Raw genomic sequence first — 16973 nt, forward strand, 5'->3', positions numbered from 1 at the left:
TACCTATACCCAGCTGGAACCATGATGGGAAGCTGAGGTACTAAAATTAGCAACTCACATGAAGGGGTTTGCTGGATTCACCTTCCCCAAAGAAAGCAAGTGTTTCAGCCTTCACATAGGTATGCTGCCAAGGAGACTGAACGAAATCGGAGGCAAATTCCTCTTGATCAAGCATTACAGAAATGTTCTATTTCCACTTTAAGAAGAAAATAAAACAATTCTTACGAGTAGGAGTGGAATAAAATATGCCCATTAAAGGCCAAAGCCTGTAAAAGTCTAGGGCTGAAATTCACTGAGGCTAAGAGGACAACGCTGGATCTGAACTGTTGAATGTACTAACTCTTTTCATGTAAAGAACTGCTTTTTAATTTGCTGTCTTTTAAGAAATCAGGAAAGCAGAATAAAGCAGGTTTCTACTAAACTGTTAGTTCTATGAGGAAGACAGTTCAAGGCTCAGTGCTGGTCACAAGAGTAATTAAATGCTAGGAAATACTGTGAAAGAAACAGAAAACAAAACAGCAAACATCTTTGTGTCACTGTAAAAATGTTCTCTTAATTTCAGAACAGTATGTACTAGAAAAAGTTGAGAACAAATCCAACGCTAACCAGAGCTGCAGAGCAGCTGCCATGCAGAGGAAACTACAGCAGGGCTGTACAGTCAGGAAAGGCGACTACTGAGGCGGCTGTGATAGGAGATGCGTGAAGTCACAAGTGACATGCAGTAAGCAGCCAGGAATGACAGCTGAATGTCCCTTCTGAGACAGAAATGGGGAAGCATCACATGAAACTAGTAACAGACACGCACAAAAGGAAGCTCTGCGTGCAACAGTAGCTCATAAGCAAAGTACCAGCTTGGTCAAAAGGTCCCATATGCTAAAACCAACAGTTTCAAGGGCTGACTTCAGTCCACAGAGCAGAAACCTAAGATGAAGTACACAGTATCATCACAAGTCCTCGGGCTGAAAGTAGCTGGAAAGTACAAGCAGGAATGCCCTGTTCTGTTTGCGCGCCTTGTTCTTGCTCTTCCCTGCACATCAGATTACAGCTATTGTTTTGAGACCTGACACTGGGCAAGACAAACCTTTGATCTGACCCAGCAGAGCTGTTTTGATGCTCTTGTATGAACAGTGGAGGAATTTGCTCCCCCTCTGCTCCTGTAGAGAGGAATAGAACTGTCTTCTGTGCACACCCACTATTCTGTCATAAGCTTGCTCTAAAACACATGGTACCAACAGCCACTGAAAGCCTCAGAGTGCTTCCAGATTCAGAGATGAGGAAGAAAACTGTGTTGGAGCCTGATGGGAGGAGTACAGGCACAGAAGCCTCCTCTGGAGAGTTCTGCACCTGCACTGATCCCAGGCTCTGGACAAGCAGGGTGTTAAGTTAACCTTCCCTCTCCTGAGTTTGGGATGAGGACACTAGTTAAAGAGTATTTCTAACAGAAAGAGGGAATCTGTCAAACAAAATGCTAAACAGTCCCTGAATTGCTCTTCAACACAGAATGAGGCCAGTTATTTAACCAGTTTAGGTGCAGGACCAACACCAGGATTCTCACAAATATACAAAACCTCCCTCTCAAACAACTACGTGGTTCATGCACTTAATTCCCCAGTTCTTGACAAGGAAGTTTGGGTCACAGACTCCAAAGGCCTTCAACAAGGGAAAAAGTATAATTCTAAAAATGCAGTTCAAAAATTCTCGAAACTGACAGTGTTTAAAGTGCAGTCAACACTTAATATAATGAGTGGGCACCAATTAAGGAGTATTGCCAACTTTATGCACTAGCACAGGGATGTGCTGTTCCCTACACAGTACTGAGCAGAACAGTCTAGTCTAGACTTGAGCTACGTAGAGGCTTGATCAGAATACACATCTCATTCTAGAAAGATACTCTAGAAAGAAAGAGGAAAATGACTAATCTTTATAACACTGAAAGCAATAACAGGAGGTTTGCACCAGCTGATGATTTCTGATCTAGAAACTTCAGTGAAGGCGTCAAGATACCAATAAAAGATACAATAAAACAGTAGCTTCAATGCATACACAAAAATGAAATTTTGAGTGCCTACATGCAAGGTAGGTCTCATGCAGCAGAAAGAGATGCAGTCAATCTCCTGAGTTTACTTTGTTTTCAAAACAAAAAAAAGTAGAGCATGCACTTGCTGCCTTAACAGAGTAACATCTAGAATGCCCCTCACTGCTCATGAGACTTACAATTTTGTATACAGGGAAGACCACGTACAGGTAGACCAAAGTACAATTACAACTTGTACACCACAAGGTATAAACCAATGAAGATGCTTTATACCATTCAAATGTCAATAAACTATACTTTCCACAGAAAACAGAAACTTAATAACTATTTATCAGAAACAATCTAACCATTTATCTAAATTTAAGCAAAAATCTGCCTTCAGTGGCAATTCTCAAAATACTCTTCTTTGTTGAAGATTAAAGATGGTATGTTATAACCTAAAAAAGCATCCATTTCATCACCATGAATACACCTGCACTACACATGTTTCCCATGCAAATGAGCACCCTAACTTGGGCAACAGGCTGACATGTGTCATGCTCATGAACATGGGATACTTTTTCATTCTGTCTTCTTTTTTATATTTTGCTTTACCAAGCAAACCCTTCACTGTCCATTAAAAGCTTAATTACAGAAGCCTTCAGTTGTTAAGCAGGAAAGAATATTGAAAAGCTATCGGTCCAGACCCTAGCATTACTATCAAATATAGTTAGCTCAAGAAAGATGTTGGTTTATCTCCCTTTACCCCTTACCTGCTCTGGACTTAACAGTTCTTCCTGAAAAAAACATGAGGGAGAACTCAGCTGGGCAGTGATCTGGTTCTTTGCTCTGTTTTTCATCTGCTTCCTGTGTGGTCAGAAGTTCTTGCAGTATCTCAACAGCAGCAGCAGTGTCTATAGCCAGAGTGGTATAGGCAGCACAAAGAATGTCAGAAGGCTGTAATGGAGACAAATTCAGTGCTCGATCTGCTTCCACCAGAAATGATGTGTCTAAAGTTAGAGGAGTGAGACGTTCCAGCTGGCTTTCCTCGGTTGAAGAAGGTGCGTAACTATTAACGGGCAGTGGCTGATTTCCATTAAACTTGGGGACTGAATACTGGCTTTCTACAGGTGCCACTTCCACCTTTTCACCTTTGCATGATGAATGCACCTCATCGGCAGCCTGAAACATGGCTTCAAGACTGACTTCTGCCTTCTTGTTTTCTTCAGATATATTACATAGCCAGTCAGACGGCATCAATTCAGCTTCGTAAGATGACTGCATTGGAGGATTCTGGGGAAAACAAAATACAGTGAACTTTTATATCCAAAAATTACCATGACAGAATGTGTATTGGTTCAGTTTATCCATTTATCCAAAAGCTTGCTGTTATTCTTAGTTAAAATAGCAAGTTTAACAACAACAACAACAACAAAAAGCGGTACTGCTTTGTCTTGGTTTTCATTAACCACCTTACTCTTGGTACGCTTCCTTTCTTCTATTCATTGTCTATCCTGGAAAGAAGGTTACTTACCAGGAGCTGGTGTATGCCTGCAGATGCATTGTCTGCACACCCTTTGCACTGCAGGTATTAAATATACCCAAGCATTCAAATCAGAAACTTCTGGTCTTAGTAGGACCTGTGGGGGTACATTAGAACCACCCTCTTCACATGCCACATACATAATAGAAAATGAGAGAGAAAATCCACCCGCCTTCAGTTCCTTCTAAAACTCAAGCACTCCTGTTGTGTATAAACCACAACATTTTTAAGCAAAAGAAAAAGGTACATATGCTATAAATGTGCATACGGACAACACAACTTGAGGAACTCACAGTTTCTTAACCAATAATATCATTTTCCTCTTCAAGTGATTGTCCATAGGCGCATCTACACAAGGGGTACCCCCCAGGAATGCCCCAGTCCCAAAATGAGTGGGAGTTCAAATACCAATGAAAACAAATACTGTAAAACTGCCCTGCCTGTCACAGCCTCACATCTGGACTCTCCTGTCATGACAGTGTCCCACAAAGGCACAACTCAAAGTCTGCATCAATCTGCATAAAAACCCTACAGAATTTCAAGTCAGAAACACTTCTTGTAGAACCTACAGAGACTGCCTTTGCCATCACAGATCAGGTCTGAACACTACTAAAATTGTTCACTGTAATGACATCACAGGATGACAGGACACAATCAGCAATCCAATGATTACTTTTATAGTAGCATTCATATAAATCAAATAACCTCTAAAACAGAAGGAGGACAATGAAAGAGTTTTTCAAAAGCAGTAAGTCCTACCCAAGTGAAACGATAGATGACATTTTAACAGCCAGTGTCTGTACTGCTACTTCTTCTGGAGGTGACTCAGTCAAAGGACACTAGAAGGGTAATTTCTTCTGACAAATACAAGTCATACAATGATGTTGAACAGAAACTCAGGTCTATTTAAAACACAGCCTTCTTTTGGAAGAGATCCAGTATGAAGGATTAGTCCTTAGCGCCTGACTATCCTTAGACCTTCTAGCTGAGGTAATGCTTAATAAAAAGCTACTTCCAGAGATGAGTAAATTAGAGAACAGGAAGCTACAGGATCACCCACTAGGAAAGCCGTATCAGATCAAATGCCAGTGAAGGACTTGGTCTCTCCCTGATGGAGATACCACAAAAAGATGAGATCCCGTCTTCTGGGTGTGCGAAGTCAAGTCCTAGTGTGGATTCGTGTAGATGTGCCAGTTTGTAGATAGCCACAAACTGTGGAGGGTGGGGGGAAAGGGAGGGGAAAATAAAACCTGGAATTTGAGAAATTTAGGTTAAGTTAAGCAAAATCTTTTCATTAAAGGCAACCCACCTTTATGTTTTTATGAGATAGGTTTAAACATTATTCCTCTCATTTGATATTTTTTTCAGTTCTGTTTTTTTTAAATGTTAACAAGGTGTTTGATTTCTGTTGCATTGCTTGTTTACTGTCAGTAAGTAGTCAGGATTTTAAGTAAGATCTGGGTTACCAAACTGTCCAGGAATAAGATCATCCTGGCCAAAAACCAACCAACCAACCAACCAACCCACCCATACTGAATCTTCTTCTGCCTCTTCTTAGGGGACCACATAGTGTCTTCTTGGGTGAACTACAGGATCTCGTATGTATTTCCAATAGGAGAAAGTGGCCATGCAATGGTACAATTTAAATCCTTTTAGTTCACCTGGAGAAGACATGACAGACCAGGATGCGGGGGAGGCAGCAATGAAACAAGGAAATTTGATAAAAGATTGAGAAGTCAGGGCTTAAAATAGTTTGCTGGTCATTTGATCTCAAGAGGAAAAACGGTCTAATTTAGCGAAAGTGGTGAAAGAGAAGACGGGCATTTCACTTATAAGACTAGCATAGCATGTGCAGGAATTAAAGCACAACCACACCTTTTCAGGGACTGCTAGGATTACAAAAATCTGGCTTTAGTGCTTGGGCAATCAGAATTAGTTCAGAATTGATTTCTTTTTGAAATAACATGACTGATTATCATTCCTTATTACAAATAAAAGCAAACTACTTAGGACTGCTTTTAAGGTCAGGAAGGTTTTCTTCTTTTTTCTTGCACGTTTATTTCTTCCATTTCCCATTATCTCTTGCTTCAGTTCCACAAGGAAATACTGACAGCTTAATAACCATGTTAATAGCAATAATCAAACAGCAGGGCTGCTATTAAAAAAAAAAAAAAAAAAGGAGAGAGGGGCAGGAAAAAAAAATTGCTGAAATCCAATATGTAGCCTCAGTTCACATCTATGACAAAGCAGCGGGGAAGTACTGAGATAATGGTTGTGAGCTGCCAGCACTGCTGCGGCAGAAGATAGCAGGAGTTCTCTCAAAAGACTCATTCCTCCCCAAGGATACTGATTCATCACACTAATCCAAACCCCACTTAAGAGAACCCAAACAAAAAATGGGTAAGAAGTTGTACCTGAGCTCCCTGTTTTGTAACCAATTGTGATGAGAGTGTAATACAAATCTCTGAAACCCTGATTTCAGAAACCTGGTGAGATACACCATAATCAGCCACCATGTCTGGGGTATAACCACCTATGTCCCCTTGCCATTCCACGCAGTAATTCTCTGACGCTTTTTCTGGAGAGCAAACCGCAGCCAACCAACCAGTTACTTACCGGCCTTGTCTGCCCATGTTCCAGTCAGGGTCACCTAACACTTTTAGCAGCTCGGGTGCGTACTGTACAAGCCCAGCAGCTGGCCTCCAAGACCCAGAAACTCTACCTGTCTTAATCTCTCCTAAACTTAAAAGTGATGCTCTCCGCAAGACCCAGTAAGGAACAGCACAAGGTTTAGGCTTCCTTGTCCAAGAGTGCCCGCTTCTCCTTCTGAGACCACAAAGCACCGTCTGGATCCAACAGAAACGGGGCTGGTAACCAGCTTGCTGACTACTAGTGTGCCGATACGGTTCACTGCCTTCAGGACTGGTCCAGCAGTTTCGTATAGGCTTTGCCACTCCTATCTAGCAGCACACAGTGTGACCAAACAGCCTAAAACGCCCCGCAAACCACACTTCAACAGCATCGCACTGAATTCCTGCAACTGGTGGGAGATGCTGAGTGGAACGTTAGGAAACATACCATGTAATAGTTCTATTTTTTGTGAAGAACAATAAAAATGCTTAGTCAGCCTGGGTTGATGAATTTTACTGCTTTTGAGGATTTATGCAAGTGGTTACTGATGATCGATACGTCAGCAGGGCAGGATGATCAATACTGCAGCTTGCCACATCCCCCAGCAGAAGTCTGGGGAACTATATGCCCCAGAACACACAAAAGGCAAACTGCTTATTCCCTCCAGCTCAGCAAGAACCACAGGCAAACTGCTGTCTTCTGTACCATCTGCACAGCCTGTCACCACATTCCAGGAGAAATTACCTATGCTATGCTAAGAGTCAGAAATCTCAAGAAGTCCTGTTGATCCACGCAGTACGATAGTTGTGTTACCCTGCTCAGAGACAGCCAGTTACTGACCTAGTGGAACTGATACAGGGCACTGCTCACCTTTGGTCTTCTCATGCAGAGGATCGCCTTCCGGCAGTCTGCCCAGATTTTTGCTGGAGGTTTCCAGGAAACAAAGCAACCACTAGCAAGTGGCCTAAAGCTCTTCTGACTCCACACACTGCCCATGGACTTGCTTCTCCAAATAACTCATTTTTACTAGACCCTTTGGACACTGTATATTATCCTTCAATCTAGCCACAACGCCCCCTTTGACAACTCCTTTGGAATTATTTACTATCCCGTTGATCTCGGCCTTCCGAGATAAGCTATTTAATTGTGAATTCCCATCGTTCAGACTCATGCTCATGCCCTGGACAAAAAAGCAGCTCACGATGAAAGTGAGAGGACAAAGATGCACTGTGTGACAAATAAATACTACAATATCGATGGCATGACTGGCTGTTGGCTATTTATAGCCTTACATTAACGTGTTATCCTGGCCATAACCTGGCCATCTTGGATAAGCTCATATTTTAAAAAATCATGAATAAAAGAAAAAGGTTGAAATTTGCAAGACAGGAAACTGGATGATCAAGCTTGGGTAGGTCAACCCTTTTTCAACACACATAAGCATAACTTGCTTTGCTTGTCTTCTGTGAGGGGGAAAAAAGTATGTGCGTTATGCTGTAATAGAAAAGGAAGCCCTTGCATTCTTACTTCAGATCTTCTGATATTTGATAAGCCAGGCCCTCCAAATAAGGTGCAGTTTCCACCAGAATTACATAAAGCATTTACAGTTAGTACTGGAGTTATCTTTAATAAGAGATCTCTGAGGTGGGGCCCATTCCAAAAAGTCACCTTAGTTTTTCTTGTTCATCAAATGAAATTCAGGACTGCAGGAAGCTGTCTGGGACAAAGAAGTGGAGCTGCTTATCAGTATTTTCATAATATTAAAGAATCTCTTTTTGTCCAGGCAAGAACATTCTTCAAATACAAATGCAGACTCATTAACTAAAAGTGATTCTCGTGAAGTCAAGCAAAAAACACTCCACTGATGAGGACACCCGCTATGCTGCTACCCTGAAACTTAACTTGAATTACAAAACCACCCATTTGACATTCAGTGGTTCTTTGAAATAGATATTTGTAAACCACATCACTTTCACTTTATCAAGCAGATCAATTTTCAAATTTATATCTTAATTTCACAAGTGTATAAACCTGCAGTTCATTCATACAGTCTCCTTCGCTTTCACCTCCTTTCAGTAGGCTACACTCACCTGGACAAAGCTGTCGTGGGTGTACACTGAAGCAGTAGGACCAGCACAGCCAGCCAGAGGATCTGTGTGGGCTGCTGCTGAACAACTCTGTGGTGTGGCTGCAAGAATTAAAACACAGCTATCAGACTTCCAGAACTTGTGTTTGGTGTGCAGAGTTCTATTCTTACTTTGATTAAACATTTCAATAATCACACAGTAAATGAAATTCCAGAAATTTATTGTTACCTCCCAAGTGATTTTAAGACCAATTTCTTAATCTTAAAAATACTTATTTTAAGGTATGTATAGATATATTAAAGTATATATATTGTAAAATTTATACACACACACGCAGAAACTTCATAATCACAGTCTTTAGTGTCTTAATATCACCTCTTTGATTTGGCTGCTTGAGTTTCTTGCCACAATACACCACAGAAAGCATATTCACATAGCTGAACCTAGATGTTCATACACACATATGCACTGAGATGAAACAGTGATTTTATTCTAAAAAGCAACTCTGCAGTTGAGGCGGTATGCTGCAGGTACTATTGTTCGGTGACACACATAAATAGTTTAAAAGAAAGGCATTATATGCAGTACGGATAACCTTTAAAATCTGCAATCATTCTCAGAGAGAAGTCTTTGATGAAAACAAATTTAGTCCAATTCATAACAAGTAAATGTAGTAAGTATGACTTGAGATGGCAAACAGATCAGATGATTTATTTGCAAAGCTTGACACTTACATGAGATTCCACATGAGACGGCTGCTACAATAACCAGTATGCGTTTTTAATGGCTATACCTATGGCTCTTTTTTAATATGATGTTGCTGAATTTTTGTGCAGTTGGGAGCAACAAACATAAGAGCTAAAAAACACAGAAAGAGCTAGTGGACATCCTTCTAAACAAGCATGAGCTATGTGTATGACTCACATTACTACAAAAGCTAATGCTGAGCAAATTTATGATGAAATCTGGACATCTTTCAGAAGAATGTTCTATGACCTGTGAACATATTACAGTTCTGGATATTGCCAAAAACCTAAATGACATGTGGGCTTCACTCACTGGAAACTCCAAAGCATGTTTACAAACTCAAGAAAACCACCAAATCAAACTTTTGAAGGACTATTGTAAAAACAATGCAAGAGAGCAATGACAAAGGTGAAATTTCTTGTAACCTGCAAAAGTGATTCTAAGGAAAACCAAACACATATTACAAAGAACCTATTTTCTAAGAACAGAAAAGGAAGGACCCAGTGGGAAAAAACGCTTATGAAATAGTAAGTAAGTATAAAATATTAATTCCAGATCATACACTATAAAAAGCTACAAGTAAAATATAAATTACAGGATTCTTACAGTTAGTAGAGCTTCTAGCAAAAGCAACTCATCAATGAAACAAATTGTTATGTTTTTAAATCAAAATGAGGAGAACAGAAAAAACCATGAAGACAATGAGACTGACAACTGATTCTGAATGTTCTGAAATGCAGAATGTTACATAAAAAGAATGGTTTGCACTCGCAAGAACTTTTTATAAGCTATGGCAGTGGCTGATCTAACAGCAAGAACAATGGTATCTGTGGAAATATCACAGGAGACACAAACGTAGCCTTGAGAGCAGTCAGTTAATAAGCAAATGCATCATAAGATGGAGGCCGATTTTAGACAAGTACCACTTATCACCTGTAGTCACCAAAAGAGAGTCACCATATAACCAAAGTCCACATTGGCTGGGAGAAACAGGCAAGTTCATGGAAGTGAAATCCACTGAGGGCTATTAAACACAACTCGTGTTATGGTTTGTTAATTCCCTCAGCCCACACTATTGGAAAAGCATCAGTCCACGCTTGCTCTGCTCCTGCACTCCTCCTTGGGCTTTACTGTCAGAGAAAATGATGAGCTATATGGACATTTGGTCTGATCAAGTTTAGTATTCTTATATCCAAAGCAGACAGCTATTAGAGATTTATTGAGGCATTCATTTTGTTTTCTGTTTTCTCAATGCTGGACTAATTGGATGAATCATATAAAAATAAACATGTGAAATTTAACTGGAGGGACAACAAAATATTATCGTCACATTCTTATATACATCTTAGTCCTCTTCAGACAGTGTTATTTTGTGGGGTCTCAGTGTTTCAACAGAGAAGAACAAATAAATTATAAACTTGCTGAAGACATGAAGGCTACCACTCTAACAGTAAACTAAATCCATCCAGACCCATTCCTTGGAATAGAGTCTGTTAATACTGTTAAAATCCCTTACTCTTCCAAGCTAAAACAGCCACATCCAAACAGCCTGATGGGAATGGTCCTAAGTCCACACCAACTGCTGAACTAAGCACAGCTCTTCTAGGGGAGAGTGCTAACCAGGCTAACAAGGTCATGATAGAGCTGATCAAGACACCCAGACACTTGTCCTGGCAAAGCTCCATGTTCACAGTTTGATGTGTACACATTTGCATTGCATGCTTCTTACAGGTTTCAATACTACATGCAAGCTCAGGAAAGCTGAAAGCCCAAAGGAAGTGCAAACCCAATATGATCAGCAGCAGATCTTTTCCAAGCTTGAACAACCACCATAATTTCTCCAAAGATCTGTTGGAAATCGAAGGGAAGCATGTATCATCTCTAGGCATTCACGATAGCAACAGACATTTTATTAATGTGCTGTTACTATCAGCTCAGCTGGGCCAAAACGCGTGAGACTGACACTCTCCAGCACCTTCCATTCCACTCAAGCACACACTACCATTGGAAATACAAAGGAAGAACCTTAAGACTATCCTTTCAGTGTGAACTTACCACGTCAGGTCCAAAAGTTATGCCTAAGAGAAGCTACTTACTCACCAGACAACTGGGTCAACAGTACTCAAAGCTGTGCAAGAAATCGGGGAATGCAGCTGTGCCTGTTCCTGCCAGATCAATGAACACATCGGAATGGGCCTGGATACAAGCTCCCATTCTTTACCAGCTGAAAGACTAATGAAAAGGAAGAAGATACCCAAGATCTTTTCAGTAAGGGAAAATGGGAAAGACAACGTTGTTTGAACTTAGACATTTAGGTGGGATTAATTGCCTTACTGCTACATAGACTCAGATGTCTGGCAGTTGTCAGCTCTCTGAACAGTCAGTGGACAAACAGGCTCGTCAGAAAGGAATGCATTGTCTTCCAAAGGCATACATCTGAGAAAGTTGGAAGGACTCAACCTCTGGGAGGTGCCTGTTTCTCTCTACTGACTATACATGTAATCTAGATGACAAGCCCAGGCACATACAACTAACCATTATACATTGAGATGAATCTTAGGCAAGACGAATCCTACAACTAGTTTTACAAGCACATTACTAATGCACCTAGTCTGCTTTTCTCAAGGGAAAATATGGTGCTATTCATGCTGTGTTCAAACAGTCATTTTCAGCTGCTTATTTATTTTAAGAATCCCCTTGTGACCTGTGAATTTTAAGACTTACAAAGAAAATGAATTATCTTCACTGAGAGTGTATCATTCAGAATATCACGACTCCTCCTAAACTACCACTCACCAGAAAGGTTATCATATGTAAATGAACCCTACAGCCACAGATGTATTCAAAAGGCATGACTGAACTTGCACTGTCAGGTGGCACCAATAACTAGTATTTCTCACATGGTCTCCCTGACTGATTTTCATTATTAGACACTCTCGGATAATAAAGCTTCAATGCATTTCTTTGATGCAATTCTACTACTGTCAAAGGTTCTGCAGATAGTTGAAAGTAAACAGAACTAAATCCTTAAAATAATTATGGTCTAATGCGAGTGGGGAAAAAAAGATCCAGATGAGCATATTTTATTTTACTGACCTTTCAATAAGAATCATAATGAAAAACCAGGGAAATCTTTTTGTCACAGAAGTTAACAAACAAGTTTGAATACACATAAAAAGAAATCTTTTGAAAAAGTTCTACTTTGATTTAATTTAATGGGACTTCAAAAGTGAAATGAAAAGAGTCAAGAATAAGATTGAACATACATTCTTTAGTCCTCTCACTTACTAAATACATATCTTAAGATTAACTATCACTTTCCAAACAAACTAATCTTGCTACTGTGCTCTCATGATGAAGGAAACCAGACTTTTTCATGTGGACATATGAAGAAACATGCTTTCAGCATTCTGTATGTTATAATATACAGAAGAAAGGATAGCAGAGAGATTAAGAGATACACAGGAACAGAAGTAAAACCACTGAGACAGTCCTAAGTGACAGTGAAAATTGAAAGATTTATCATACTCTAGTGAAATGTCACTTACATTCTCAGAAATGCTAATTAAATCACCAGAGTTTTCAAACGCTGCAGATTCCATAAGTTTCTGTATTTTAGTTTTGATTACACCTTGCAAAATTTGGTATGTTTTCACCGTGTTCTCACACCCACCTCCCACCCCAGAAGATTCTACCTGAGCAACATAGCCAAGTTATCCTTTAAACTTTTACAAATCCAGTGAGAGCAACGAGCGTCATCCAGTGAGAGAGATCTACATATTCATGTCTAAATCTATGCTAGTCTCCCTCAGCTCCCCTACAGGCAGCACTTCAAAACAGGCACTTCCAGGACACGAGTAATCTTACCCCAAGACAAACTCTAAACCGAGCTATGTGAATCGCACCCAAGATGCCCCTTTCCCTTCCCTTGACTACGGAAGAGGGCTGGGGCCTTAGCTGAGATAGAGACAACTACAATTCATCATGATGAGTTTGAGCCTATGCTCTGTAACCAATAGAAACACAAAGCAGGGACCACCTTGCATCTTAATTAAGCAAGTATTCTGGATGAGGCTTGGAGCAACCTGGTCTAACAGAAAGTGTCCCTGCCCATGGTAGGGGGGTGGAAACTTGCTGATCTTTAAGGTCCCTTCCAACCCAAACCATTCTGATTCTCAGGACACCTGCTCCTGGGAGAAGACTTAATAGTTAGCAGCTGGTAAGGCAGGCTCCACACTTTGGCCACCATAGTAATCTTTACATAAGGAGCACAAGGCAAGGAGCACATGCTGGAAGTTGCCTGTCTCTTCAACATTTAAGTGTGTCTACAAGAAATGCCCACCCAGCTCCGCAGAACCCTTCCTTGACAAAAATGACGTTATGGAAACTAGTGATTATTGTCTGAAATGTTCTCAGAAGAAGTCTCAGAAAAGATGTAATGATTTCACTGTGTAGGATTTCTAAACAAGGATAGATAGCTGTCTTTGTGAAGGTGCGGCTGCCAAAGGAGGAGCAGGCAGAAGGAAAGAATAACTGAGCTTTAGTTTGTTCAAGGAAAGAGTCACTATGTTCTGAATTTCAGAAGTTTTAGGGAAATTAAAAAAAAAAACAAACCACAAACCCACAACAAATACACCACCACTCCCCAGCAAATAACCTATCACATGATTTTTCCAATTCAAGGTAAGGGCAAGGAAAAGAACAGTAATTTGCTTCAACTCCTCTTCTGAAGAATAAAAACACTTAAGTGAGACTGATCTATTTTGTGATCGAGGGATTAAGTGAGAATGAAAATTTTGGCAGAAATAATTTAGAAAAAAGAAAGGAGTCAAGACTTTTGTACTTTCTAGTCTTCAGTGCGTAAAAAATACAACACAAAGAAGCTAAGCAAGAAAAAAAATTAAGATACAAAAATAGTATGAGCAGAATGAAATATTCTACACAATACTTTTGACTGATCTTTGAGTTTAAAACCTTAACCTGGAAAAACATGAGACCAAGGCCTAGGATACTACTTTTAACAAGGTCTCAGTGGTTTAATATCATTGTCCAAGTTTTGCTCAATTAAAAAAAATAAATATGAAAGTTAGCCTAACACCGACTAGTTTTGGACAAATGTTTTTCTCCTAACCCTTTAACCTCAACAGAAAGGCTACCCAGAAAATCACCAGGGGACATTCAAAATCTGGAGGAAGGACACAAATACCAAACAGAAAATCCTTTTGCTTTAAAGGTTCAACTTCCTTTTAGACTTTACACTTTCTAATTCTCACTTGAGATATACACATGACAAAGTATTGTAGAAAAATATTTAAAAGTCTCACTTTAAAATATATTTTTGAAAAGCAAATGCAGAATTTTTTTTTATACCTGTTGGATAGCAGGCTTGTGAGTATGGCGCTGAAGATGCAGAGCTGCTACAATTTGCAGTGGAAGCGGCAACGGTTTGAGTCCCTTGCTGAAGTGGCAGAAGAGAGGCAACAGGCTGGAGTGTGTACATGGCGCCTGTTGGAAGTGTCTGGAGTACCAGAAAGGCAGCCCCTTTACCTGGAAAAGCTGGGGAAGCCCCTTGCCCTGGCAGCAACCCAAGTGGTCCCTGCCAAGGGACTGGAGTCGGATCTAAACTTTGTGCTGGTAAAGTCCTGGGGGCTTGGCACGAGGTTGCCGTGTAGGAGTAAGGAGAGAAAACACCTTGACCGTAAAGTTGATGAAACCGTCCCACAGTCAGCAGTCCTGCAGTGGGTACAAAATAAAGTGAAACAAGTGTTAAGGAAAGGAGTTTTCACAGGCAAAGAAAGGCAGTATGAGGAGCCAAGGCTCTCTACAACATTATTTGGGAAGACTACCTTTGCTCCAGCATACTTAATCCGGAAAGAGACTGTACTCTTAGACCCGAGCATGCGGTAACTGCTGTGTGGCACACGAGTGAAGCGCCAGCACAGAGGTGTCTGCGTAGCATTCAATCTCCTTAAACTGGCAGTAATGAGTTACCCATATTTAGAAATGTACTATAAGTCAAAATGTGTAGTAACTTACTAAACCAAACAAAAGCAATTTTGAAAGTACTGTGTGTTAAATCAGACAATACATTTAAAAAAAGGGACATCATAAAGCAAGACTTTACCAAACTGCACTTGTGACAGCTCACAAACAGCTAAGGGAAGGGCAATGTCAAAATCCTCCAAGTGACTTTGCAAGTACTTTATGACAAGTCATTTCTTTGGTCAAGAAAAAAAATTCAAAGCCAATTTTTTTTCACGCAGCTCAACTAGTTCAGTGCAGACTAAAATATCCCAGACTTTGCCATTTTGTTTTATCCCAGATATTCCTTTTATTCTTCTCTTAGTTTCCTCTCTCAGACAGTTACTGTTTCATGAAATGTATTTGCTTTTATACCATGACAGCTCAATTTCTGTTTTGGTGACTTTGTTTAAACACTGACAGGAACACTCAGAATGCCAGTGCTCGTTGATTTCTGTAAGAACTACCGCATTTGTGACTCCCCTGCAGTATTGCATTTAGCCATGAGAATTACAAGTTTCAGGATGGTTCACGTCAATAGTGTTTATCTAGAAGCCAGACTTTCTCAGAGACCTGTAGTTTCCAATTCTCACTCAAAAGGACTTTTTTAAAAAATAGACTCACATTTACCTCTTTCACTCTTCTGATGAAAGCTAATTCAAGAACTCAATAACATACAGTCATTATTTTGCAAGTTCACATTTAATCATTAAGAATAACTAAATAAATACCAGCTGACCCCGAAAATTTGCTAAGACTTAATGTATAGGACTATTTATTTCCTGTTCAGTACTTTCACCATTTACAACAGAGAATGAACAGGGGTATGAAAATTCTTTTGTTTATATTTTACCTTTGGATAGGGACATGAGGATTATCTAGTTTTAACACATAAACAAGACACCACAGGATGCCAAGTTACCAACCTACAGTTGCTTTACAGGAATTGTTCCTAAATGTTTAACACAGTGTTACATGCTGCAAGACATTGGGAACAGCCTGATGCTTTGCAAACAAAAGTATCTTTTATCTATCAAATTGCCTCACATTTACAGCAAAGACATGCCCCTAAATAGTCAGTACAGAGCACACAGTAAATTGTCAGCCTGTCAGAACTTGACTGCATATAAACCCCAATGTTTTCCTTGTTCCGTCTTTCTAGAAAATGAGACTCCTAGAGCAAAAACTCTAAAACTGCAGCCATAAAAACAGAGGACAAAAAATGAAAAAGTCGTCTCTTTCTAATAATTTCCTTTACCAATGGTCTGCATTACATCAGACAAACCAGATTTCATTGAAATCTGTAATGACTCATCTTAGTGTTAACAATGTTAACATCAAATCATTAATTTAAATGCTTCCTAGCCTCCCTACTGAAATAAGTTCCATCCCTTCTCAAATGCTTCATTTTGTTTTCTTGGTATTGCACGTGCAGTTCCACACACATCACAGAAAGCACCACATGAATTCGATGACAGTTCCTACCCTGAAACAGTAACCAAGAGTATGGTGATACCCTAGTCTGCCCTAAATGCCAGCCAGTGCTGCAAAGAGCGGTACCGTCAACTGCTTCTCCCCTTCTCCTGGTCGCACAGTCCTGCTGCTTCTCCTACACTGCGCCTTACAGCTCTGCACCCATGAGCTGCATCACCCAGGTCCAAGGGCCAGCCGCAAAAAGGCTATTAAAGTCTTCTCCGATCATTGCGCTGAACCAACGTGTTGCTGTATCAGCTGCAAGGAAGATGACAGTTAACATGCCACCAAGGGAATGGGAAGCAGGAGTGCTCTTCTGGCAGCAGCCCACAGTTAAGAGCAGCCCAAGAGCACTGCAAAGCAAGATATTCACATCTTCCTTACACAGCTCCAACTACAATACTCTCAGGCTGATACAAAATTTGTGGAGTAATCCTGAGGGCTCAGATTTGTCTTG

At 40.2% G+C, this 16973-nt stretch overlaps 1 protein-coding gene across 1 annotated transcript in view; it reads right to left on the bottom strand.

The window, feature by feature from the left end:
* HSF5 (heat shock transcription factor 5) overlaps positions 1–16973 on the bottom strand; it is a 30901-nt gene that overhangs the window by 9191 nt on the left and 4737 nt on the right. Inside the window, exons 3-6 of the mRNA XM_056362288.1 lie at positions 16679–16774; positions 14393–14755; positions 8279–8376; positions 2788–3307 (exon numbers count right to left, since the gene is read on the bottom strand). Of these exons, the coding sequence (XP_056218263.1) occupies positions 2788–3307; positions 8279–8376; positions 14393–14755; positions 16679–16774 (1077 nt within the window). The remainder of the gene's footprint in view (positions 1–2787; positions 3308–8278; positions 8377–14392; positions 14756–16678; positions 16775–16973) is intronic.

The sequence above is a fragment of the Falco biarmicus genome, chromosome 1, assembly GCF_023638135.1.
Source record: "Falco biarmicus isolate bFalBia1 chromosome 1, bFalBia1.pri, whole genome shotgun sequence".
NCBI classification, from domain to species: domain Eukaryota; kingdom Metazoa; phylum Chordata; class Aves; order Falconiformes; family Falconidae; genus Falco; species Falco biarmicus.